The 26168-nt window shown below is 37.6% G+C and overlaps 2 protein-coding genes and 1 long non-coding RNA gene across 3 annotated transcripts; 1 reads left to right on the top strand and 2 right to left on the bottom strand.

Annotated features, from left to right (window-relative positions):
• Window positions 1-4443: 4443 nt before the first annotated feature.
• On the bottom strand, window positions 4444-7174 carry LOC105976178 (uncharacterized). The gene is made up of 3 exons (XR_001174421.2): window positions 6673-7174; window positions 5040-5143; window positions 4444-4710 (listed from the first exon to the last, which is right to left on the bottom strand). It is a non-coding gene; the product is annotated as an uncharacterized LOC105976178 (long non-coding RNA).
• A 9292-nt stretch (window positions 7175-16466) lies between these two features.
• Window positions 16467-23538, bottom strand: LOC105976147 (putative serine/threonine-protein kinase PBL3). The gene is made up of 6 exons (XM_088820933.1): window positions 23248-23538; window positions 17835-18091; window positions 17597-17732; window positions 17374-17513; window positions 17171-17294; window positions 16467-17023 (listed from the first exon to the last, which is right to left on the bottom strand). The coding sequence occupies exons 1-6, from the start codon at window positions 23402-23404 to the stop codon at window positions 16725-16727; spliced, it is 1113 nt and encodes a 370-aa protein (XP_088677059.1). The 5' UTR covers window positions 23405-23538; the 3' UTR covers window positions 16467-16724.
• Window positions 23539-24717: 1179 nt separating this feature from the next.
• Window positions 24718-26137, top strand: LOC105976179 (putative serine/threonine-protein kinase PBL3). The gene is made up of 5 exons (XM_088820932.1): window positions 24718-24980; window positions 25079-25214; window positions 25290-25429; window positions 25526-25639; window positions 25738-26137. The coding sequence occupies exons 1-5, from the start codon at window positions 24720-24722 to the stop codon at window positions 26038-26040; spliced, it is 954 nt and encodes a 317-aa protein (XP_088677058.1). The 5' UTR covers window positions 24718-24719; the 3' UTR covers window positions 26041-26137.
• The last annotated feature ends 31 nt before the right edge of the window (window positions 26138-26168 follow it).

Raw genomic sequence — 26168 nt, 5'->3', positions numbered from 1 at the left:
CATCGACTAGGAACAAGGTTTAACAGTTACATTACATTGCTGAGTTATCTCACGATTCTACTAGACCAACTCACAGTAATAGAGTAACTCGTTAGGACTATATCTATGCTACTTGCATGGGATAACAGATATAGAATGCCAAATAAGATATTTTATTATTACGAACGAAAAACGATTGTTTTATTACAAGATAAAAGGAAAGACCACAGCCACAAGTTGGCTTGTTGGTCACCTACTCCAACAGCGACTAGTGGGAGATAAGTTGGATAGTAAATCCGAATTATGCTACTTTGTGGGGTACCCCGAAGACTCAATGGGATACGAATTCTATTATGTCAAGGAAGAAAAGACGTTTGTTTCGAGAAATGCCACCTTTCTAGAAAGGGAATTTCTATCCGATAGAAAAGTTAGCATGATAGAACTTGAAGTAGTTCAAGAACCGCAAACTGAAGTTCAAGCACAAGAACAAGTAATCGAACCAATACAACAATCCACTAATATACCTCCCGAACCTTTAGTGTGTAGATCCGAAAGAGTTCGGAAAATGCCGGATAGGTTATTCCTCCTCGAAAATGATGAAGATCATGTTGAACTTGGACAAGATCCAAGAACATATAATGAGGCCGTATCGGATGCAGACATGGGACATTGGCTAACTGCCATGAAATCCAAAATGGACTCCCTGTATACAAGAAGGTTAGTGGGAGGGAAGTGATATCAAAACCTGTACATAGACACCGTTATGAAACGGTTTAGCATGGAAAAATCCAAGAAGGGATTCTTGCCAATGTCCCATGGGGTTCGTCTCTCGAAATCCATGTGTCCTTAGACACCTAGTGAAATCGAGGAGATGAAAAGAACGCCTTATGCTTCTGCCATGGGAAGCATAATGTATGGCTTGCTGTGTACTAGACCCGATATCGCGTATGTTGTGAGTGTCACAAGCCAATATCAGTCTAACCCCAGTCCAGCTCACTAGAAGCTAAGGCCGTGAAAGATATCCTCAAGTAATTACGAAGGACTAAGGATATATTTTTGGTCTATGGGGGTGCCGAGTTGAAATTAGAGGGATTAACCGACTCTAGTTTTCAATCGGATGTGGATAACTCAAAGTCGAACTCGGGATTTATATTCACGCTTAACGGTGGTGCCGTGTGTTGGAAGAGTTCCAAGCAAAGTACAACGGCCGATTCCACTACCGAAGCTGAATACACTTCAGCGTCCTAAGCTGCAAAAGAAGGGACTTGGATAAGGAAATTCATCCAAGAGTTGGGTGTCATTCCTAATGCTAATGATCCGGTACCATTGTACTGTGATAACACCGGAGCCGTGGCGCAAGCTAAGGAGTCGAGATCTCATCAGAAGTCCAAGCATATTCTGAGGAAGTATCATGTGATCCGAGAGATCATGGATAGAGGTGAAGTTAAAGTAGAACGAGTCACCTCGGAAGAGAACGTTGCAGACCCCTTCACGAAGCCTTTACCAAGGTCGGTCCACTCAAGTATGCCGATGTCACAACACCGAGGACTGATGAGACGCAGTACACATACACTAAGTGCTAGTCTCAAAAGGGAAAGGCCGGTATCCTCATTATTGGCGTAACCCATCGACTAGGAACAAGGTTTAACAGTTACATTACATTGCTGAGTTATCTCACGATTCTACTAGACCAACTCACAGTAATAGAGTAACTCGTTAGGACTATATCTATGCTACTTGCATGGGATAACAGATATAGAATGCCAAATAAGATATTTTATTATTACGAACGAAAAACGATTGTTTTATTACAAGATAAAAGGAAAGACCACAGCCACAAGTTGGCTTGTTGGTCACCTACTCCAACAGCGACTAGTGGGAGATAAGTTGGATAGTAAATCCGAATTATGCTACTTTGTGGGGTACCCCGAAGACTCAATGGGATACGAATTCTATTATGTCAAGGAAGAAAAGACGTTTGTTTCGAGAAATGCCACCTTTCTAGAAAGGGAATTTCTATCCGATAGAAAAGTTAGCATGATAGAACTTGAAGTAGTTCAAGAACCGCAAACTGAAGTTCAAGCACAAGAACAAGTAATCGAACCAATACAACAATCCACTAATATACCTCCCGAACCTTTAGTGCGTAGATCCGAAAGAGTTCGGAAAATGCCGGATAGGTTATTCCTCCTCGAAAATGATGAAGATCATGTTGAACTTGGACAAGATCCAAGAACATATAATGAGGCCGTATCGGATGCAGACATGGGACATTGGCTAACTGCCATGAAATCCAAAATGGACTCCCTGTATACAAGAAGGTTAGTGGGAGGGAAGTGATATCAAAACCTGTACATAGACACCGTTATGAAACGGTTTAGCATGGAAAAATCCAAGAAGGGATTCTTGCCAATGTCCCATGGGGTTCGTCTCTCGAAATCCATGTGTCCTTAGACACCTACTGAAATCGAGGAGATGAAAAGAACGCCTTATGCTTCTGCCATGGGAAGCATAATGTATGGCTTGCTGTGTACTAGACCCGATATCGCGTATGTTGTGAGTGTCACAAGCCAATATCAGTCTAACCCCAGTCCAGCTCACTAGAAGCTAAGGCCGTGAAAGATATCCTCAAGTAATTACGAAGGACTAAGGATATATTTTTGGTCTATGGGGGTGCCGAGTTGAAATTAGAGGGATTAACCGACTCTAGTTTTCAATCGGATGTGGATAACTCAAAGTCGAACTCGGGATTTATATTCACGCTTAACGGTGGTGCCGTGTGTTGGAAGAGTTCCAAGCAAAGTACAACGGCCGATTCCACTACCGAAGCTGAATACACTTCAGCGTCCTAAGCTGCAAAAGAAGGGACTTGGATAAGGAAATTCATCCAAGAGTTGGGTGTCATTCCTAATGCTAATGATCCGGTACCATTGTACTGTGATAACACCGGAGCCGTGGCGCAAGCTAAGGAGTCGAGATCTCATCAGAAGTCCAAGCATATTCTGAGGAAGTATCATGTGATCCGAGAGATCATGGATAGAGGTGAAGTTAAAGTAGAACGAGTCACCTCGGAAGAGAACGTTGCAGACCCCTTCACGAAGCCTTTACCAAGGTCGGTCCACTCAAGTATACCGATGTCACAACACCGAGGACTGATGAGACGCAGTACACATACACTAAGTGCTAGTCTCAAAAGGGAAAGGCCGGTATCCTCATTATTGGCGTAACCCATCGACTAGGAACAAGGTTTAACAGTTACATTACATTGCTGAGTTATCTCATGATTCTACTAGATCAACTCACAGTAATAGAGTAACTCGTTAGAACTATATCTATGCTACTTGCATGGGATAAGAGATATAGAATGCCAAATGAAATATTTTATTATTACGAACGAAAAACGATTGTTTTATTACAGGATAAAAGGAAAGACCACAGCCACAAGTTGGCTTGTTGGTCACCTACTCCAACAATCTCCCACTTGACCTAAGCCAACTACTCATAAATCTAAGTCCCATCGACTCTCGATGTTTCTCGTGGACTGATCCTGACAATGGCTTGGTGAAGGGATCTGCAATATTGTCCTCCGAGGTCACTTTGTCTAGCTTGACTTCACCTCTCTCTATGATCTCTCGGATCACATGGTATTTTCTCAACACGTGCTTCGACTTGTTGGTTCCTTAGCTTGCGCTATGGCTCCGTTGTTATCGCAGTACAGCCGTACTGGATCGCTAGCGTTTGGAAATACACCCAACTCTTGGATGAATTTCCTAATCCATGACCCTTCCTTTGAAGCATCTGATGCTGCAATATATTCAGCCTCGGTGGTGGAATCAGCCGTTGTGCCTTGTTTGGAACTCTTCCAACACACGGCACCCCCGTTGACTTTGAATATATACCCCGAGTTTGACTTCGAGTCATCCACGTCCGATTGAAAACTAGAATCCGTGAAGCCTTCTAATTTCAACTCGGTATCCCCATATACCAAAAACAAATCTCGAGTTCTTCGCAAGTACTTGAGAATGTCCTTCACAGCCTTCCAATGGGCTGGGCCGGGGTCGGACTGATATCTGCTTGTGACGCTCACAGCATACGCAATATCAGGTCGTGTACACAGCATGCCATACATTATGCTTCCTATAGCGGATGCATAAGGTGTGCTTTTCATCCACTACTAGAAAAACTAGATATAGTGACGCCTTAAACTGTCACCGCATCGACCTATTGTGACGCTATGGATATTGCGACGCCTGGAAAAAGCGTCACATAGGTGGCCGTCATAATATGTTTTTGTGACGATAGGAGCGTCTTAAAAGACATATTATTATGACGTCCTTTGTCGTCGCAAATATGAATATGTTGTGACGCTTATAAGCGTCACATTATTGATTTTCAACTGCTGTAGTTATCGATTGTATAAAACTAATTACTAGGAATCATAAATATCAAATTTCAAACATACACATACACAAATACAAAAAACTATTTATATACAAACTCATCGAAAAGTGTTCGTCAAATTGTAGCTACCCTTCACAACTTATACAATGTTTGAAAACAACAAAAATATTTAAATAACTGCTCCAACATCTACAATATAAAATATCTCCCTTCCATAGGTCTCATGTAAAACTAATACTCCGATGTTTCAAAGCAACTTCGAATGCATCCAAAGGTATAACTTGATCATAAACTCATTGTCTTCAATATTCTTTATGCATCCACTGTAACCTATTAAATAATCATAGACCAGTTCAGTTCAAGTAAAAATCTAAACAAAAGAACTTATGATATGGTCTAGAAGATATTATTACCAAATATTATGGGCCAAGCAACTATCTTATAACATCACCAATAGTTCTGGAAAATATTAAATTCTTCCATTAGTGCAAAATCAATATTATACGATAGATATAAAAATAATTGATATTACTCTTTTATAATCGAAAAATTTACAACCATAGATTAAAAACACATAAATTAAACACTCACAACTAAAGTTGAATAACAGGACCTCAAAAAGGACCATAAAATAAAAGCATAGTAAAAATGGCATTCACCTGTAGTGCTTGGCTCTATAGATTCTTGGAGAAACCAATACTATCTTCAATGGATTCAGTCATGGCATTCTTGTTTGGATAAGGGAGCCAAATCTTTTTTCAACCTGAAAAATAGTGCAATTTACAATTGGAAAGCTATTGATAATTCAACAGGGAGAACACAAACAAGAGAAAATATAAATCAAATATTATTACTCAGTAAGGAGACAATATGAACAGTATCAAATGTGCAAAAATATAAGCTACCTACTTATAATTATAGACATTGAAAACTAAGCTAAAAATGAGAATTAATGTATAAACACAATAGTATCTCACTTTTGAATCCAATAGTCAGCTCATGTAGAAGAATTCCACCAAATGAAAATAAATCTCACCTCTAGACCTTTTGCCTGCCACAGTAAGATTTGTATGTTTTTTGGTGGAGTTTCTTCCACACTTGATAAGAATTGCCTTTTCAGAACAATAATACGTAAGAAAGTTAAGAGTATATAAGTATTCTAATAGAAAATATAAGAACAAATGGTATCATACTTGCTGGAGGATAACAAGATGCCACTCCACCATTTTCCAATAATACAACTATACGATTTATCACTTATAAAACATGAAAAATAAATACAGAGTCTGGTGCAAGCGAATATGTAAATCCACTTGGTTTCAGACTTGGTACAACCCAAATTCATCATTCCCTTTCATTTGCACAACCAAAAAACTATTATGAGGGTTTACAAGAAGATAAAAAAAATAAAAAATTTAATCTGATAACCAAGATATCTCTACATCTTCCATTAACAAAATTGACATTTTCCTAAATAATTCACATGAGATGTGAAATATTTATTATTCTTCATTTATTCAGTCACATTAAAAGTGTTCTTTTGTCCTATACATTTATCCAAAAGAATGGGCAAGGTCTCCAGACTTGGACTTCACTTTAATGCTACTTAATGAAGTAGCAGGATACTAGAAACTAAGTTTTCATAGTTTGCTGCTCAATTTATCTACAGAAAATTTTCAAGACAGTATATTATTGAATTTTTTAATTAGAGAAAACTCTTAGGATAACTCATAAACATTGTTAGACAGAAAGTTGGGAAGGCAACTAACTAATGAATAATGCACCCTACTTAGTTCTCTTGAATTTAACACAATATCACAACATGATAATTCATATAGGCCCTTGTCTCATTAGCATAAAAGTGCTTTACTGGTTTTTTTTAATACAAATTAAAGAATTATATGTTTTCTATGTAACAAAAGATAAAAGATAGTCTCTTTACCATGGTGTAAAATTTCATGTTCAAAATTAGAAAAATAAAAATAAACTAAGAAGTAAAATTATTCATATTTCATATAAATACATAAGAACTCCAGAAAAAACCTTAGTTGTTTGGCATCAAATCGTCGATATTATATCCTCACCAGGAAGTTAATACAGTAATTGATTTGCACTCGCACCACAATAAATTCTAAGTTTTCATCCCTCCACAGGAAAACAAAGTATCCTATGCTTGTGCTTAAGTGTGGGTAATAGGGAACATACAACAATTTGAGTATACAACCAAGTTACATATCAATTTATCCACATAAACGAAAAAAACCCTAATCTCAAAAAACTAGGTCTTATAACCTTTATGGAATAACATACGCTGATACTTCGCCAAGAATCAGACATTTCGCGTTGAAGAAAAATCGCTGTCGGGATAAGATGAATTGTGAATTTGGGTGTTCCAGAAGATGACTTGTTAATTGAGTATCCGGTCTTAAGAAGAAGAAATGGGATACGAAGGATTAGCAGGAGATAAAACAAAAAGGTTCTGATTTAGGCTGCACAATATTTCAAAGAGGGGAAGTGAATATTTGTTAATAAATTTAGTGGATTTATTTGGGCCGCAACTTTTTTGAATTTTTGACAATTAATCTCATATGTTAAGACGATTCATAAATGTCGTCTCAATATAACCAGTCTATTATGACCCAGTATACCGAAGCGTCATATTAAGTATATTCTGAGAATTAAAAGAAAAGAAATAAAATGAAATATTCAAGTACTATGCGGGTTTCAAGTTAAGGCGTCTTAATAAACTAGTTATTGCGACGCCATTTCGAAAGTGTCATATTTGTGCGTCATTGAGCCGTCACCAAAAGCTATTTTTCTAGTAGTGATCTCCTCGATTTCCTTTTGCGTTTGAGGACGCATGGATTTCGAGAGACGAACCCCATGGGACATTGGCAAGAATCCCTTCTTGGATTCTTCCATGCTAAACCGTTTAAGAACGGTGTCTATGTACATGGATTGGGACAAGCCAAGTAATCTCCTCGATCTATCTCTATAGATCCGTATTCCCAATACGTAGGATGCTTCTCCCAAATCCTTCATCGAGAAACGTGTGGATAACCATACTTTAGTTGACTGCAACATCCCTACATCATTCCCAATGAGTAGTATGTCATCAACATAAAGAACAAGGAAAGTCACTGCACTCCCACTAACCTTCTTGTAGACACAAGGTTCCTCCGGATTTTTCACAAATTCAAAATCTTTGATAGTTGTGTCGAACCTTTTGTTCCAACTACGGGATGCTTTTTTCAATCCATAAATGGATCGCTGGAGTTTGCAAACCTTTTGCTCATCTCCAGAAGATATGAAGCCTTCCGGCTGCGCCATGTAAATTTCTTCCTCAATGTCCCCATTAAGGAAAACGGTCTTCACATCCATTTGCCATATCTCGTAGTCATATCACGCAGAGATGGCCAGCAAAATCCTAATGGACTTAAGCATAGCAACTGGAGAGAAGGTTTCCTCATAGTCAACTCCTTGCTTTTGAGTATAACCCTTCACTACCAATCTAGCCTTGTAGGTTGATACCTTTCCATCTACTCCAATTTTCTTCTTATAGATCCACTTGCAGCCTATGGGAACGATTCCCTCGGGTGGATCTACCAAGGTCCATACCTTGTTGGAGTACATAGAGTCCATTTCGGATTTCATGGCATTAAGCCAATGTCCCTTGTCTGTATCCGATACAGCTTCGTTGAAAGTTCTAGGATCACATCCTTGGTCAACTTCATCAACGAGGAATAACCTATCGGGCGCTCTCCGAACTCTTTCGGATCTACGCAGCGACGGTTCAGGAGGTATATTAGTGGTTTGTTGAATTGGTTCATTATCTGATTGTTGTGCTTGAACTTCAGATTGTGGTTCTCGAACTTCTTCGAGATCAACTACACTGCCCTTTCTATCCGATAGAAATTCCTTCTCAAGGAACACGGCATTTCTCGAGACGAACACCTTTGCCTCGGAAACATAGTAGAATTCGTATCCCATGGAATCCTCGGGATACCCCACAAAATAGCATAAGTCGGATTTTCTATCCAACTTATCTCCCACTAGCCGCTTCACGTAAGCGGGACAACCCCATATCCTAATATGTTTAAACGTGGGGTTCTTGGAGTGCCAAAGTTCATAAGGTGTGGAGTTAACTGCTTTGGTATTAACCCTATTCAGTAAATACACGGCAGTTAGGAGTGCATGACCCCACAGGTATGCCGGTAGCTCGGTGAACCCCATCATAGATCGAACCATGTCTAACAGTGTTCGATTCCGACGTTCGGAAACTCCATTAAGTTAAGGAGTTCCAGGAGGAGTCCATTGAGACAGAATCCCATTCTCTTTAAGATAGTCTATAAACTCAGTATTTAAGTATTCGCCACCACGGTCGGATCGTAGTTTCTTAATACGTCTACCGAGTTGGTTTTCTACTTGGTGTCTAAAATCTTTGAACTTTTCAAAAGTTTCAGACTTATACTTCATTAAGTACACGAAACCATACGTAGAATAATCGTCGGTAAAAGTAACGAATTAGTTAAAACCACCCCTAGCACTAACGCTTACTGGACCACACACGTCTGAATGGATCAAATCCAAAAGACCCTCGGCTCGTTCCATCTTCCCTTTGAAGGGAGTCTTGGTCATTTTTCCTTTAAGGCAGGATACACAAGTTTGAAGTGATTTCACGTCCTCCAAGGAGAACAATCCTTCACTTACAAATTCGTTCATCCTTCTCAAGGAAATATGACCCAGTCGAGCGTGCCAAAGTTGTGCGGGGTTAAGACTTATATCTTTTCGTTTTGCTAATATAACGTTAATTGGTATTTCACTTGGATTTAGTTCATATAAGTTGTTTATAAGTTGTCCCTTACAAATCATATTTTGATCCTTTTGTATAATGCAAATCGAATTTCCAAAAACAAAAGTAAAACCTTCATTATCCAAAACAGGAATAGAAATAAGGTTTCGAATAAGTGACGGAACAAATAAACAATTGTTCAAAACAATGGAAAAACTAGAATCCAAAGCAGAAAGATAAATCGTCCCAATGGCTTCAGCAGCAACCCTTGCTCCATTGCCCATTCTTAGGTAGGTCTCACCCACATTAAGTCTCCTACTTCTTGTCATGAGCTGCAAATCATTACAAAGATGTGAGCCACAACCAGTATCCAATACCCAAGAAGAAGATTTAACGGACAAATTAACTTCAATTAAATACGTAGCCTTTTCAGAATGTTTTTGATCGAGGTAAGCCTTGCAGTTGCGTCGCCAATGGCCCTTCTTTCCACAATGATGGCAAGCGTCATCAACTTGCTTGGTGACCTTGTCGTTCTTCACTCCGCTCGACTCGCCCTTCTCAAGTTTCTTGCTCGGGCCGAAACTCCTTTCTTTCCTTTTCTTCTGAAAAGAACCTTTCTTCGCAGAAGGAGCAACTAGAAGAACAGATTTCTCCTTCTTGATCGTGGACTCATAGCTGACCAACATGTTCAACAACTCATCCAATGGTGGATGAGCTTGTTCATGTTGAAGTTCACTATGAACGATTCATAAGAACTAGGAAGGGACAGTAGGATCAAATCCACCGAGAGCTCGGCCGGGAGGGTGACATCAAGGCTCACCAACTTCTCAAGGAGAGTGATCATCTTGAGACCGTGTTCGTGGACCGAAGCCCCTTCACGCAGCCTCATGGTGATCAACTCCTTGGTAGCTGAGTACCTCTATGCCCTAGTATTCTCACTGTACATGCTTTCAAGATGATGCTTGATATCATAAGCATGCACGTGAGACTCATACTTCCTCGCGAGCTCTGGCACCATGGATGCTAGCATGTAGCACCTCGCATGGAGGTCGTCCTTCTTCCATGCCTCGAAAGTGGCAGTCTCGTCAGCAGTAGCAGTCGCAGGGAGAGCAGCGGGGGGACGTTCATTGAGCACATAGAGACGCTCCTCGACTTGGAGCACAAGTTTCAGATTGCGAAGCCAATCCAAATAGTTTGGACCGGTGAGTTTGTTTTGGTCGAGGATAGAGGAAAGGGGATGTTTGGACATTGTTGCTGAGAAAATTTTTAAGAAGACAATAATTAGAGTTTAGTTCGTAATAATCGTTACAATTAAAATTTTGGACTTTTATGTTTTAATTGTTCTCCCACTAATTTTATCGAATTCCACCACCCTCTAGCAGACAATCGAGAAAACTTATTTTTCTTTAATGGGCTTTAGGTCCAATAGCGCTAATGTAACCCGTAGTTAATCTATCCCGATTACATAAGCCTAAAGGTAGAGTACTATCAATCACATCACTATGTGACCCTAAAGTTTGTTTTACCTCACACTTGATAATGACCTAAGTTAATCTAGCGAATATCAAAATCTTCGTGTGTCAAGTCTAGCCTACCAATATGAGATGTCACAGATCCAACTATATCAAACTAATGCAGTCCCTAGTTAATCTAGCCGACCACATTAATCCAATATAATTTTATCTATGACCTTCTCCATCTAATGTCAATTAAATTACAGCTTATCCCACAATAGCACTCCCCGCTAACACGGCTTACTGCACTATTATGAGAGGCTACACATAATTTAATTGTTGGTAGAAGGAAAGAAAAATTCAACAATTTGGTTTTCCTTTATAGCTTGATAATTATTCTTGGTTAAGAATGAGGGATTTTATTTATTAAATCTTATTAGCTCATCGGAAGTTTTAGGTTATGATCGTTTGTGATTCCTACAACTATGTTCTCTAGGTATGTGGAAACGCATATTGATCCTAAGAGAGACATACGATCATCATCGTACTTAATTACAATCATTCATCTCATGAATTAATTTATTAATACGATTAATTGCAAATATAATTAACGGACTCCCTTCATTCATAAATCAATCAAATAAGAATGAAGTCCATTAATTATTTGCCATTTAATTTGTGTTCCATTAATTAAACTAATTTAACGATTAAATTAAATAATTAATCCAACACTATTCTTTGAATTCAAATTAAATTAATGGATCAATTATCTAATTGGGTTTAATTGATAAATAATTTCAAAAATTAAAAATCAAATAATTTTAATATTATATCAGAAAATCAATATTTTTTTTTCTTTTTTTTTTTTTTTTTTGTGTGTGTGCTGACCGGACCGGTCAGACCGGTCCAACCGGACTGGTTCGGTCAGCTGAAAAAACCGACAGCAGAAAAATCCGAGTTTTAAAAATAAATAAAATTTTATATTTTCTGAAATATTCAAAATATTTAATTAATATTAAACCACCCAATTTGATAACACCAAAAATTCAACAATTCAACAAATCGAAGCATGCTTTCGAAAGCGATAAACACGTTGACAAATAAACGATTAACCCGTGGCACTGATACCACTGTTGGAGATCGTGCATGTATACGCAGCGGAATTTAAAAATTTTAGATCGAACTAGTTTCGATTACATGCATAAACTAATCACATAGTCAACGTACCTTAACGCTTCCGCCATACATATGTTAATTATCGATTTTTTTTTAAAACATGTAAAACCGAAAAATAGGAAACATGCTTGTTCATCATATTACAAATATCGAAACACGTAATCACATATTACTCATGCTCGTAAATTAAAAATCATACAAACATGTTTGAATCGAATTACGAAAGTTCCGATTTAATTACCTCTTGTAGCGTGAGATTTCGACGAATCGAAATCCAAACTCAAACACGTACAAGCTGCGTTATACCACTCCTAGGGGCTGCAGGAACACCACCAAACGGCAGCTGGTCCGAAAGTGAGGCGACGGCGGCGCGTGCGTGTCAGCGGCGGCGGCGCGTGGGCGGTGCAGCGGCGCGTGCGGCGGTGTGGCGATTCCGTTGGGGCAGCAGCTCCTCTCCAATTAGGTTTCACCTCGAATAAACCGATCTCCCCCTACTGTAGCACTAGATACAAAGGGGTTAGATAACAAGGGAATACGACAGAGAACGGAGAGGGAAAAACCGGCGGTTTCCGGCGGCGGACGGCGGCGGTGCGGCGGGGCAGCGGCGGCCGAGAGGCTGGACGGCTAGGGTTTTGGGGTGTAAAAATCTGATCTCAAACTCTTGTTTGAGGTCTATTTATACTTAGGGTTCTCAACCCTTGTGGGCTTAAGTCATTGGGCTTGACCCAGTGATGCATTAAGTCCATTCCCTCGTCAGCCTCGTTTCTAATAAACGATCGTTCACAAAATTATAACAAAATTATATTTGTGACTCAAAGTCCTCGTCGATACGAGTGCCTCTTCGAAATTTCCAATTTCCAAAAATGGAAACTTCCACTTCAGTGGACCTGCTAAATTGGGAAACTTCTCAATTTAGAAAGTTCACTAAATTCTGCATGTCTCTCTTTCTCTACGTTTATTCCGACTCGTAATCCACAATCACGAATCTTGGACTCAATCATATTGACCTCCACCTTTGCAAAGATTAACATATTAACCTATGCTCATTGTTATCAAGGATCCGTGTTGCACGAGAAGTGTGACCCTCAATGGTTCAGGTGTATGCTAGCCGTGGGCTCACAACTCTTTGTGATTCGAACAACACATTGTTCTTATATGAACTCCTCCCAAGAGTCCCGATTAGAGTAAAACTCATTTTACTTAATCGCCGATCAAATCGGTGCCCAACGAATCAAGATTGGCGTCTAGCAACTACGCATCATGATTCCCTAGATACAAGTGAAGTGCCTGCAAGAACCTTATGATATAGTTAGCGTACAGTACGATCCCTTCGCAGCACATGTCCCGATTGAACTAGAGGCATTGGTTCACCGAGACCTCTTATAAAGTTCAATAACCGTGCGAACGTTCTAGGTATTATAAATCCGTTCGTGTGCGACTTAGGGAAACACATTTCCCTAATCGCCCCACTATCAACTCTGGCCAAAGATTCCTTGGATTATAAACCATCAGAACACACAAGACATCCATGACTACTCAAGCGCTCGAATCCCCTACTACAATGCACAGACTTCACACTAGATTTCGGATTGCACGAACGTTGGCCCTTGGAGCGGTCCGCTGTGGGACTCAGGGACAGGTCACGATACAATCGGTCCTCTAGTGAAGTCACGATGATGTCGGGGTCTTAAGGACTAATGGTGTACAACTATATCTTAGAAACCTATTACTCGATGAATGAGAACCACTTATAGATTTCTAGGGCGAGGGAGTTCAGTGAACTCATCTAGTATGAGCACCCACTCAAGTATGCCGATGTCACAACACCACGCAGTACACATACACTAAGTGCTAGTCTCAAAAGGGAAAGGCCGGTATCCTCATTATTGGCGTAACCCATCGACTAGGAACAAGGTTTAACAGTTACATTACATTGCTGAGTTATCTCATGATTCTACTAGATCAACTCACATGAATAGAGTAACTCGTTAGGACTATATCTATGCTACTTGCATGGGATAAGAGATATAGAATGCCAAATGAAATATTTTATTATTACGAACGAAAAACGATTGTTTTATTACAGGATAAAAGGAAAGACCACAGCCACAAGTTGGCTTGTTGGTCACCTACTCCAACAATATTGTTGTCAACCACATCAATATTATTATTTTGTTTGGATTATTTTTTTTGTTTGAGTTATTCACGGAGTAACGTAATAATATTACTGTCTATTATTGTAATATTACTGTGGTTGACGGTAATATTACTGTTGTTATAGTAATATTACTGTCACTCACAATAATATTAATTCTTTTGGTTTTTTATTATGTTTACATTTGTTGAACGGTCAACATAGTAATATTACTCTATTACACAATAATAATGAGTTTTGTTGTGTTAATATTACTGTGCTAGAGATTACTATAGCAATATTACTGTGTTAAACTGTAGTTTAGTTAATTTTACTGTGTCTAACGGTAATGTAGTTAATATTACTGTCAATCACATCAATATTGATGTTTAAACGAAAAAAAATGTTACATAAAGAAGAAAGAAGAAGAAAAAAATCCAAAAAGTTAACGCCGGAAACCGGCGAAAAAATCCGGAAGAAAATAAAATAAAAATTGAAAAGTCAACGCCGGAATCCGGCGGCAATAAAAAAAATTGAAAAAAATATTTGAAAAAAAAAAGTTTTGTGTCAAAATTGAATAATTTGTGAAATTTGGGGTCAAATTGAGGTTAAACTAAGTTAAGGATGAAATTGGAGCATATTAAAGTATGAGGGGCTATTTTAGTCTTTTACAAAAATCTGGACCATGTGTGAACTTATTGGTAAATAAGTTTTTTAACTGGATCTCTTTATGAATAATTACCCATTGATGGGCTTATTTGTAGTGACCCTAATTAATAAATACTAGAAATACATATATAATTTAATTAGTTCTTTAAATATTAACATAAAATCATAAAAAATATAAATAAATTTTTGATACAGAATTTATGTAGATGACATATTATAATTATTTAAATATGTTTCTATATTATATCCACAAAATAGATGATTCGTTTTCGATTAATATAAATTAATATTTCGTAAAATTAATAGGTTTTTAAGTTATATTTTTGCTGGTTGCAAATATTATCTTTAAATTGCAAACTTTATTATTTATTGAAAAAAGTCTTAATTTATCGAAAATAATTCTAGCAATGGAATATTCCATCCGTTTTAAAAAGATTCTGTTAAAGTTAACAATTTTATACACCAAGGGATGATAATGAGATGAATCATAGAGATGAATGATGACAATGAGACAATTGAAATATGAAGGACTAAAGTGGGACTAAATGTGAAGATGAGGGACCATTAATGAGATTTGACCTAAAAATTAATTTTAAACTTTAGTTTGATAATTTAGTAGATATACAAATATATATATACATTTCATATTTATATTTTTATAATATAACCTATACTATTAATTTTTCTGGTAGATGACAAATAGGCTCACGACAAGGGTACTTAATTAAAAATGGACATTCAACTTTCCTGTTTTCCAAATAAATCTAATTCATTAAAACTTATTTGCAAATAAGGAAAAACCCTTTTATATGTACCAAAATTACCCACAATTCCTTGAAACCCTAATTCAACTCCAATTTCATGATTTACACCCCAATATAGCCAAATTTCACCATTAACCAATTTTTATCCTTATTCCAATTTTGACCAGAATTTTGACTCGCCACCGTCGGAGACCGCCAATCACCGGCATTGACTTTTTATTTTTTCTAAACTTTTTTTTTTCTGAATTTTTTTTTTCCGACAGGTCAACCGCCGATCTCAGTCGTTTTTTTTTTTCCAAAAACTTTTTTTTTCTGATTTTTTTTTTCCCGACAAGTCAACCGCCGGTCGGAGACAGTGATTTTAATGTATTAATTAATATTACTTGGCCTGCAATTTTATAGTCATCGACCGTAATATTACTGGCTGATATAATAATATTATTGTTTGGGACATTAATATTAGTAATATTACTGTTCGGGAAAGTAATATTCATAATATTACTGTTTGCGACAGTAATATTACTAATATTACTGTTTTGGTATTCAATATTACTATTTCAGACAATAATTTTGTTGTTAACACATTAACTTCGAGAGAAAAAAAAAATCAACGCCGGAGACCGACGATCAACAGCAGTTGACTGACTGGAAAAAAATTTCAAAAAAGAAAGTCAATGTCGGAATCTGATCGAAAAAAAATTCAGAAAAAAAAAAGTTCAAAAAATTATGAAAATGGAGGTTAATGTGATATATTTTTTCAAATTCAGGGTCAATATATAATATTGATGGAATTAGAGTATAATGGATATGATTGATAAAAAATATACTATGGAGGGTATTTTAGACAAAACACATGGGATGAATTAATTTGCAAGATTGTGTTTTGTTTAGATGTCCCTTATCATTGGCATATTTGTCATTTGCCCTTGATTTTTATTCCTTGTTTTATTTAATCTAAAGAATACGCCGTGAGGCCCGTGACAAACAAACTTATATCAATAACAAAATCAAATTTTAGATGTGTATATAATTTTAAATGGTAAATATCATTGAAAAGTTTTTCAAATAAACGACATAAAAATATTGGTAACAAATTCTTTTCAAACCTCTAATGATAATTTACATTTTATTTATATTCACTGTAAATACTATTTAGAAGATAAGTTTGATTAAGAAAAACAGTACAAGATGCGGAAAGTCGCATTTTTCTTTGGCAAGCGTGCTCTGATAGTCGATGTGTGCCTGATTATGAAGCCGATATCGGGAGACATAAACTATTCAGCATACAAGACGAGAGGTATCGGTATCGAAAGCGTTTGTACAACAAAATTTATACGACAATTCATTTGTGAAACTTAGAGTTGTTCCAAGGCAACTAAAACCTCAGCCATCCTTGGTCTCTGTTCCGGCATTTGACTTAGACACTGCAGAGCAATCGTTGCAGCAGCAAATGCTTCCTTATGAGGGAATTGGCCCTCTAGTTTGCGGTCCATAATCCGAGAAAGATTTTTCTTGCTACGCAAATACGGTTTAGCCCAATCTACTAGATTGCACTCTTTAATAGGCCTGTTTTCGTCAACACTTTTCCGTCCGGTTAGTAATTCAACCAAAACGACCCCAAAGCCATACACATCGGATTTTGTTGTTAATTGACCTGTTTTTTTTTTTTTTTTTTTTTTTTTTTTTGGTTTTTTTTTTTAGTCAAAGGGATTCATTAAAACTTATGATGATGACGATGAAAACATCAAGAAATGAATTCTTCTAATTGACGACGGCATCAAGAATTTAGATATAATTGAACCTGTTGCAACATATTCCGGTGCAGCGTAACCAATTCTACCCACAACTTCAGTCGATACATGAGTCCTATTGCCTGTCGGACCATCCATAGCCATACCAAAATTGCACAATTTTGCGTTAAATTCCTGCAACCAAGATAATAATTTCAAACAATAAATGATTTAAAATCACTAATTGTTATCACACACACACACACACACATACCCCATCCAAAAGAATGTCAGCGGTATTAAAACTTCGGTGTACGATTGGGTATTCATTGTCGTGCAAGAAAGCTAGTGCTCGAGCAACACCCACGGTCACTTTGATTCTTGTCACCCAAGTCATTGTTTGACCAAATGATCCTATGTCACGGGGTCAAATAATCAATGTTCATATAAGTAAGTCATCGGAAAAAAAACAATTAGTATATTGCAAAAATTATTACCTCGGAATAAATGATGGTCCAAGCTTCCTTTGGGAATGAATTCATATACCATAATCATGTAATTTTCTTGGGAGCAATATCCAATGAGTGTAACTATGTTTGGATGACGAAATCGATTCAAATAGTTAATCTCCTTCTGCAAAAGTTGTAGTAGTTGGTTGGTAAAAGCATGACTAATTGGCACACAAGCAAATTATTATTATTATTATTATGGAAATTAATTAAAGGAAAAACGTACGAAACACTCTTTCACGCCATCAAGTCCTTCTTCTCTATGCCACATTTTGACGGCAACAGGTGTTCCGAATCCATATTTCGAAGCTGTAAGAGTGTTCTCATCAATCCATCCTTTTGAAAAATGACCCAACCACCCTTCCCCTAAATCCGAGTACGATCGAAAGTTTCTCGTCGCCTTCTTCAATTCTTCAAATTCAATGTGCTCTGCTTGGATGGAATTAGGTCGACGGCTGATGCTATTGCTGGAAATTTTAGACGCTTAACGAGATTCACAAGAAAAATGTAAACACGATTGTTATACTTCAAATCAATTTTACATAGAGGCAAGTGCAAACTGATAAGGGAGAATCGAAGATTCTCCATGATTCTAGAGAAAATCAATTTGGATCCTTAATATCCCATTGATTTAGCTGTAGATATACGTAAATATATTTTTTCCTATTTTGTAGAATATCACTCTTATGTAATTATTCTATATATTGAAATCATCTCCCCCTTTACTGGCAAGGAGATTTTCCAGCCACTTCTCATTGTATCTCTTAAACACTTTTATGGTATCAGTGTCAAGGTTTTTTCTTTGACTCCACCATGGCTGCTTCACCTTCATCCTCTCCCACTCTTCCGCTTAATACAATGGTTCATATGTTAACCATAAAACTGACTTCCTCCAATTATTTATTGTGGAAAAATCAGTTTGGCCCTCTTTTAACTAGTCAAGATTTGTTTGGTTTTTTGGATGGTACCGTTGCAGCTCCTTCGTCTACGACTACGGCGTCTGACGGCACCATAACAACAAATCCAGCATATACTTCTTGGCTACAAACTGATCAGATGTTACTCAGTTTACTCTACTCTTCCCTTACAGAAGAGTCTATGAGTGAGGTACTGGGCTTACGTCACTCCCGTGAGGCTTGGCGTGCTCTTGAAGTCTCTTTCTCTAATCGATCAAAGACCCGTGAATTGCAACTCAAGGACGAACTCCAATTGATGCAACGCGGCTCTTAGTCCATTGCTGAGTTTTCCCGCACATTCAAAGGTCTTTGTGATCAATTGGCCTCCATTGGACGTCCCGTTGATGACACCGACAAAGTCCACTGGTTTTTACGAGCATTAGGATCTGAGTACAAGATCTTTTCAACCACTATGATGTCATTGCATCCGATTCCCTCCTTTGCTGAGATTGTTCCAAGAGCTTTGAGTCATGAAATTTTCGAAAGATCTATTTCTCACTCGGTTTCCAATTCTTCTTATTATGTGCAGCAGGTTCCGAAAATGGGAGGAGCGAAACGAGGCAAACCTCGAAATTTCTCTTTCTCGACAAACGGTGCTAATCCAAAGTCGTCCACTTTTCCGATTCACTGTCAGTTGTGTGACAAAGATGGACATACAGCTAAACGTTGTTGGACATTCTTGAAAACTAAGAAGAAACACTCGGCTAATCTTGCTGAAGCATTTTCCGCATGTTCACTTCAAGATATAAATGACTCTGAATGGTTCCCAGACTCGGGCGCAACATCTCATATGACAAGTCACGTCGACGGTTTGGATCAATCAGCTCCCTACTCTGGTAATGAACGTGTTATGGTTGGAAATGGTCAGTCTTTAGCTATCTCTCATACCGGTTCCATTTCATCTCTTGTTCCGTCTAGTCCCCTTCTCCTATCTAACATCTTAGTTGTTCCTGGCATTAAGAAAAATCTTATTTCCATCAGTCAACTTACTAAAGAAAATAATTGTTTTGTTATTTTTTCTTCCTCTGGTTTTACCATACAGGATCGGGTCACAAGAACGGTACTGGGAGTCGGAAGATGTGAAAATGGTCTCTATATTTTGGAACAACGACATCATGCTTTTTTGTCTACCACAACTTCTTCACCACGAGCTTCTGTTCATTTGTGGCATGCTCGTCTAGGTCATCCCAATTATCGCATTGTTGCATCTCTTTCTAGATTAGGATCTATTTCTTGCACTAATAAACTCGTGAGTAATGACTCCAACGTTTGTGTTGGCTGTAGACTTGGGAAAAGCCATCGTTTACCCTTTTCTCTTAATGATGAACGTTGTGCCATGCCTTTTGATCGTTTACATTGCGACTTATGGGGTCCTTCGCCTGTTCTTTCTTTTACTGGATATAGATATTATGCGGTGTTTATTGATGATTGTACCAGATTTAGTTGGATATTCCCACTAAAACAAAAATCTGATTTTTTTGAAACTTTCGTTCGCTTACAAAAATATATTGAGACACAATTTTCTACCAAAATTAAATCCTTTCAGTGTGATGGTGGAACCGAGTTTACAAATAATAAATTTCGCTCTCATTTGCACTATTGTGGTATTGTGCTTCGTTTGTCTTGCCCTTACACTCCAAGTCAAAATGGTATTGCAGAACGCAAACACCGTCATGTGACCGAAACTGGCCTAACCCTTATGTTTCATGCCAATGTACCGCTCTCTTTATGGGTTGAAGCTTTCTCCACGGCCGTTTTTCTCATTAACCGACTTCCATCACCGTCTCTTGATGGCAAAACTCCTTACGAGCTCTTGTTTGGTAAGTCACCAGATTACTCTATGTTGCGCACCTTTGGTTGTCTTTGTTTTCCTTATTTGCGTGACTACTCACCTAATAAATTATCTCCGAAATCCACTCCTTGTGTTTTCCTAGGTTATAGTACTCTTCATAAAGGGTATAGGTGTCTAGATCGCAAGACAAATCGTGTTTATATTTCTCGACATGTGCTATTTTATGAGCATAAGTTCCCTTATCATGGTAACTCCATGCATGATCTACAAACTGATATTGATTACACTCAATTTTCAGAATGTCATGATTGTGTCTCTAATTCTTCTAATGTTGATTCTTCACCTTCGATTTCCATTTCACCATGTTTGCCTTGTAGTGATTCTCTGCAGCCTATATCATCGAATAGTTCCCCTAATTCAGACACTTCTACTCATGTCGAAAATTTGTCAAATTTGGCAGCCCCTTCCCCACCTATTCCTCCGCCTCCTCAAGTGACCACTTCCAGCCATCCAATGATTACTAGAGGTAAAGCTGGTATATTCAAACCACGGCTATATCATGCTATGAATGTTGTGTCTTCGTCTCCGTTTTTTCAGGCTCTTCTTGCTCTCAAAGAGCCTCGGGGTTTTAAATCAGCAGCAAAACACCCTGAATGGCTCTCGGCTATGGATGATGAAATTCAAGCTTTGATGAAAAATGATACATGGACTCTTGTCCCTCGTCCACAAAATCATAATGTCGTTGGCTGTCGTTGGATTTTCAAAACCAAACTCCACTCAGATGGGTCTATTGAGCGCCACAAGGCCCGTTTGGTCGCTCAAGGGTTTTCTCAGATTCACGGTCTTGATTTTGGAGATACCTTTAGCCCTGTTGTGCGTCCTGCCACTGTTCGACTTATTTTGTCGTTGGCCGTTACGCTTGGATGGCGTTTACACCAGTTAGATGTTAAAAATGCATTTCTTCATGGTTTTTTGAATGAAGAAGTGTATATGGAACAACCTCCGGGATACATCGATCCACAATTCCCTCAGCATGTTTGTCGCTTGAAGCGAGCTCTTTATGGTTTGAAACAAGCTCCTCGAGCTTGGTTTCATCGGTTCAGCTCCTTTATGATTACCCTTGGTTTTATCTCGAGTCAGGCGGATTCCTCATTGTTTGTTTACCACTCATCACTTGGAACGATTTATCTCCTTCTTTATGTCGACGATATGGTTATTACTGGCAGTAATCCTTCTCTGGTTCAAAACCTCATTTCTCGGCTCTCCAAGGAATTCTCAATGAAAGATTTGGGTGATCTTCATTATTTTCTCGGTGTTGAAGTTCAATCTAATGACAAAGGTTTATTTCTCAGTCAAACAAAGTATGCTCTTGATCTCTTACAACGTGCTTCGATGATTGATGCAAAGCCTATCTCTACGCCCTTTGTTGTCGGTGCACATCTCTCTGCCGAAGGAAAATTATTTCCAGATCCTACATTGTTTCGCTCTCTTGCCGGTGCTCTTCAATACTTGACCATTACCAGGCCTGATCTCTCCTTTAGTGTGAATTCCATATGTCAATTCATGCATGCGCCTACCGAGGACCACTTTCGTGCTCTTAAACGTATCTTACGCTATGTTAAAGGCACTCCTAATCATGGACTTCAACTTCATAAACAATCCACTCGAGAACTTCTGGCCTACTCTGATGCGGATTGGGCTGGATGTCCCGATACACGGCGATCAACGACGGGATATGCTATCTTTTTTGGTGCCAATCTAATATCATGGTCCTCTAAGAAACAAACTCCTGTCTCTCGTTCAAGTGCCGAAGCTGAATATCGTTCATTGGTTGTCGCCGCTGCCGATATTGTTTGGGTTACTCAATTGCTTCGGGATCTTCGTGTTACACTCGTGGCGCCACCTAAACTTCTTTGTGACAATCAAAGTGCGATCTTTATGGCAGTCAATCCAATTACTCGGCCTCGATCGAAACATATTGCTATCGATTATCACTTTGTACGGGAACTTGTTGCTAGTGGCACTCTGAAAATTCACTTTGTTCCCTCACATTTGCAACTTGCAGACTCCTTCACCAAAGGCGTCTCCAAGCCACAGTTCATTCTCTTTCGCGGCAAGCTCAGCGTTATACCTTCAGCCACGCTCACCTTGCAGGGGGGTGATAAGGGAGAATCGAAGATTCTCCATGATTCTAGAGAAAATCAATTTGGATCCTTAATATCCCATTGATTTAGCTGTAGATATACGTAAATATATTTTTTCCTATTTTGTAGAATATCACTCTTATGTAATTATTCTATATATTGAAATCATCTCCCCCTTTACTGGCAAGGAGATTTTCCAGCCACTTCTCATTGTATCTCTTAAACACTTTTACAAACTTAAGAAACATTGAAAATTGACGTGCATCGAGTTTTATACGGAAAGCAAACTTAAACTGCTCAACATACTCGTATCATTTTGACCATGTTAAATACTTTATTCCATTATATTTTGTATCAAAAAATTGAATTTATTTGGACTCAATTAAAGCTCGTTCGACCTCCATCTGATTGCTAATCAAATCATACGTTCACGTTCTGACAAAAGTGTTATAACTTCTAAGCACAAAAATATGATCAATTTATATATGTCGCATAGCTTGAAATACTATTCAGAATTCATTTTTTCTATATATTGAAGAAAAACTAAAATGAGGAACACTTTATTCCTTTTGAAATGAACACACAAAATAAGAGAGTAAAAAGTAAAATCAAGAAATTGTCAGCCTATTGCAAATTTGCAGCATCTGTAAAGTTTAAAAAAAAAGCCACAATTGGTACATAATTATAAATGAGAACTAAAATCGAACATTAATAAATTAAAGAGTAGTATATATATTATTGAAATACCTGCAGTAGAGGTTTCATCTTCACAAAAACTGAAACGGGAACTGAACTCAGCTGAAATAGAGGTGTCGAAGCTTTCACATAGCGCAAGGTGCCTAAGTTGTTCTCTGTTTAGAATAGCTGCAACCAACCTCTCCCAGCTATCATACACCTTCGACATATTTCAACAATACTCCCTTCTTTTCTAATTGGGAATATGTAATGATCGAAAAAATCATTTTTTTGTCTCGACTTCTACCACTTATCTAGTCAAAGTCCACCACTCTATAATTGAAACTTACCAAGAAATTTCAAGAATTAACCAAACATGAGGGGGTTTTCGTAATTTAACCATACCTCAGGGGTGGTTGTAATTTACCCTTTAAATAATTATAATACGTCATCTACATATATTCTCTATCAAAATTTTATTTATATTTCTTATGATCTTATGTTAATTTCAAAGAACTAATTCAATTATATATGCATTTATAGTATTTATTAATTTATTTATAGTTTATTACAAATAATTGTAAGAATAGAATATTGCATCCAATAAACAAAAGATTCCGTTAAGTTAACAAAATTATACAATGTAGGACTATATTGGGATAAATTGTTGAGTTGAATGATGATGATTGGCCAGTTGAGACATGAGGGACTAAAGTGGGACTAAATACTAAGATAATGGACTATTATTGAGATTTGGCCTAATTTTTATTCACAAATTTAAGATAAAGAGGCAAACATTCTATTTCTATTGTTTTCTTTTTTTTTTTTATATAAGTTACTTTTAAGTGAAAAAGTATATCTTTCTAGAAAATATAAGTTGCGTACATGATGAGGGTATTTATGTGTTTCTATTGAAATGAAATTTTACTAGAAGCTCGAGGGAATTGAAATTTCTTGGCAAGTTCCAGTTATAGAGTGGTAGACTTTGACTAGATGAGTGGTAGAAGTCAAGACAAAAAATGATTTTTTCGATCATTACATATTCCCAATTAGAAAAGAAGAGAGTAGTTTTGAAATATGTCAAGGGTGTATGATAGCTGGGAGAGGTTGGTTGCAGCTATCCTCAACAGAGAACAACTTAGGCACCTTGCACTATGTGAAAGCTTCAACTCCTCAATTTCAGCTGATTTCAGTTTTTGTGAAGATGAAACCTCTACTGTAGGTATTTCAATAATATACATACTACTCTATAATTTACTAGTTTCGATTATTTAACTTTTGAGTAGCTGATGTTGTTACTCTTTGTATAATGAATCGAGCTAGTCGAGATGAGTGCATGATTGTTCAAAATGTTGTGTTTCAGCTTCATTTCATTAAGCAATCGGATTGAGCTTTGATCGATTAGAAAACAGATCGAGCCCGAATAATATATAATTGAATAAACTAGTTAATATGGTCAGAATGGTATACAAAAATATATATGCCGAGTGTAATTAAGTTTGCTTTTTCCGTGTAAATTTTCGTGTTTAATATTATATGCTCCAATGTTTTTTAAGTATAACAATCACATATACATGTTTCTAGTGAATCTCCTTCAAGCAGAGCACATTGAATTTGAAGAATTGAAAAAGGCGACAAAAAACTTTCGACCGTACTCGGTTTTAGGGGAAGGAGCGTTTGGTCATTTTTCGAAAGGATGGATTGATGAGAACACTCTTACTGCTTCCAAACCTGGATTCGGAACACCTGTTGCCGTCAAGAAATGGAGTGCGGGAGGACATCAAGCCATTAAAGAGTGTTTTTTGGTATATTTTTTTTTCCTTTAATTAATTTTCATAATAATAATAATAGTTTCCTTAGGCTTAGTAATGCTTTTACCAACCAACCACTACAACTTGTGCAGAAGGAGATCAATTATTTGAGTCTATTTCGTCATCCAAACATAGTTAAACTCATTGGATATTGCTCTAAAGAAAATTACATGATTTTGGTGTATGAATTCATTCCCGAAGGAAGCTTGGACCGTCATTTATTCCGAGGTAATAATTTTTGCATACTAATTGTTTTTTGATGACGTAATTATATGAATATCGATTATTCCCCCCGTGACATAGGATCACATGATCAAACACTACCTTGGGTGACAAGAATTAAAGTGGCTGTTGGTGCCGCTCGAGCGCTAGCTTTCTTGCACGACAATGAAAACCAGATCGTACACCGAAATTTTAATACAGCTGACATTCTTTTGGATGGGGTATGTATGTGTGTGTGTGTGTGTGTGTGTGTGTGTGTCTATATATATATATAAAACATCTATTGATTGTTTGCGTATGATCTTGTGTGGGTGCAGGAATTTAACGCAAAATTGTGTAATTTCGGTTTAGCTATGAAGGGTCCGATGGGTAATAGGACAGAGGTTATGGGTACATGTGGTTATGCTGCACCCGAATATTTTGCAACAGGTTCAATTGGATTCAACATGTGTTAATTTATAAGCATCATAAGTCATAAATCATAACAAAATCGGTTCAATTGTATTTAACATGTGTTAAACAAACCGGTCGTCGATTAACAACAAAATACGACGTGTATAGCTTTGGGGTCGTTTTAGTTGACTTACTAACCGGACGGAAAAGTGTTGACGGAAACAGCTGGCCTATTAGTGAGTGCAATCTAGTGCACTGGGCAACGCCATATTTGCGTCGCAGCGTAACTTTGTCTCGAATTATGGACCCCAAATTAGAGGGTCAATTCCCTCGTAAGGCAGCATTTGCTGTTGCAACAATTGCTCTGCAGTGCCTAAGACAAATCCCAGAACAGAGACCAAGTATGGCTAAGGTTTTAGTTTCTTTGGAACAACTATGAGGTCCCAAAACTGTTTAGCTATTTATTATATATTATTTTATGAATGTAATTGCTAAGCACAAGCTCTTGACAGAAAATTGTATCTTTCACTTGACTGAACCTCAATGCCTGGGAAAATTGATGGGTTA

The sequence above is a fragment of the Erythranthe guttata genome, chromosome 7, assembly GCF_056151865.1.
Source record: "Erythranthe guttata isolate IM_541 chromosome 7, IM_541, whole genome shotgun sequence".
In the NCBI taxonomy this organism is placed as follows: domain Eukaryota; kingdom Viridiplantae; phylum Streptophyta; class Magnoliopsida; order Lamiales; family Phrymaceae; genus Erythranthe; species Erythranthe guttata.
Note: the sequence above shows the minus strand (reverse complement) of the source record. Positions and strands in the feature narration are given on the sequence as shown.

Bases quoted from the DNA above. Each gene is read 5' to 3' on its own strand.
- LOC105976147 (XM_088820933.1), bottom strand. From the start codon at position 23,404: ATGTCGAAGGTGTATGATAGCTGGGAGAGGTTGGTTGCAGCTATTCTA. The intron at 17,295-17,373 runs GTATGTGTGTGT...TCTTGGTTGCAG, and splicing joins CTGACATTCTTTTGGATGGG to GAATTTAACGCAAAATTGTG. The intron at 17,024-17,170 runs GTTCAATTATAT...AAAAAAAAACAG, and splicing joins ACCGGAATATGTTGCAACAG to GTCAATTAACAACAAAATCC.
- LOC105976179 (XM_088820932.1), top strand. From the start codon at position 24,720: ATGTTTTTTAAGTATAACAATCACATATACATGTTTCTAGTGAATCTC. The intron at 24,981-25,078 runs GTATATTTTTTT...CAACTTGTGCAG, and splicing joins CCATTAAAGAGTGTTTTTTG to AAGGAGATCAATTATTTGAG. The intron at 25,430-25,525 runs GTATGTATGTGT...GTGTGGGTGCAG, and splicing joins CTGACATTCTTTTGGATGGG to GAATTTAACGCAAAATTGTG.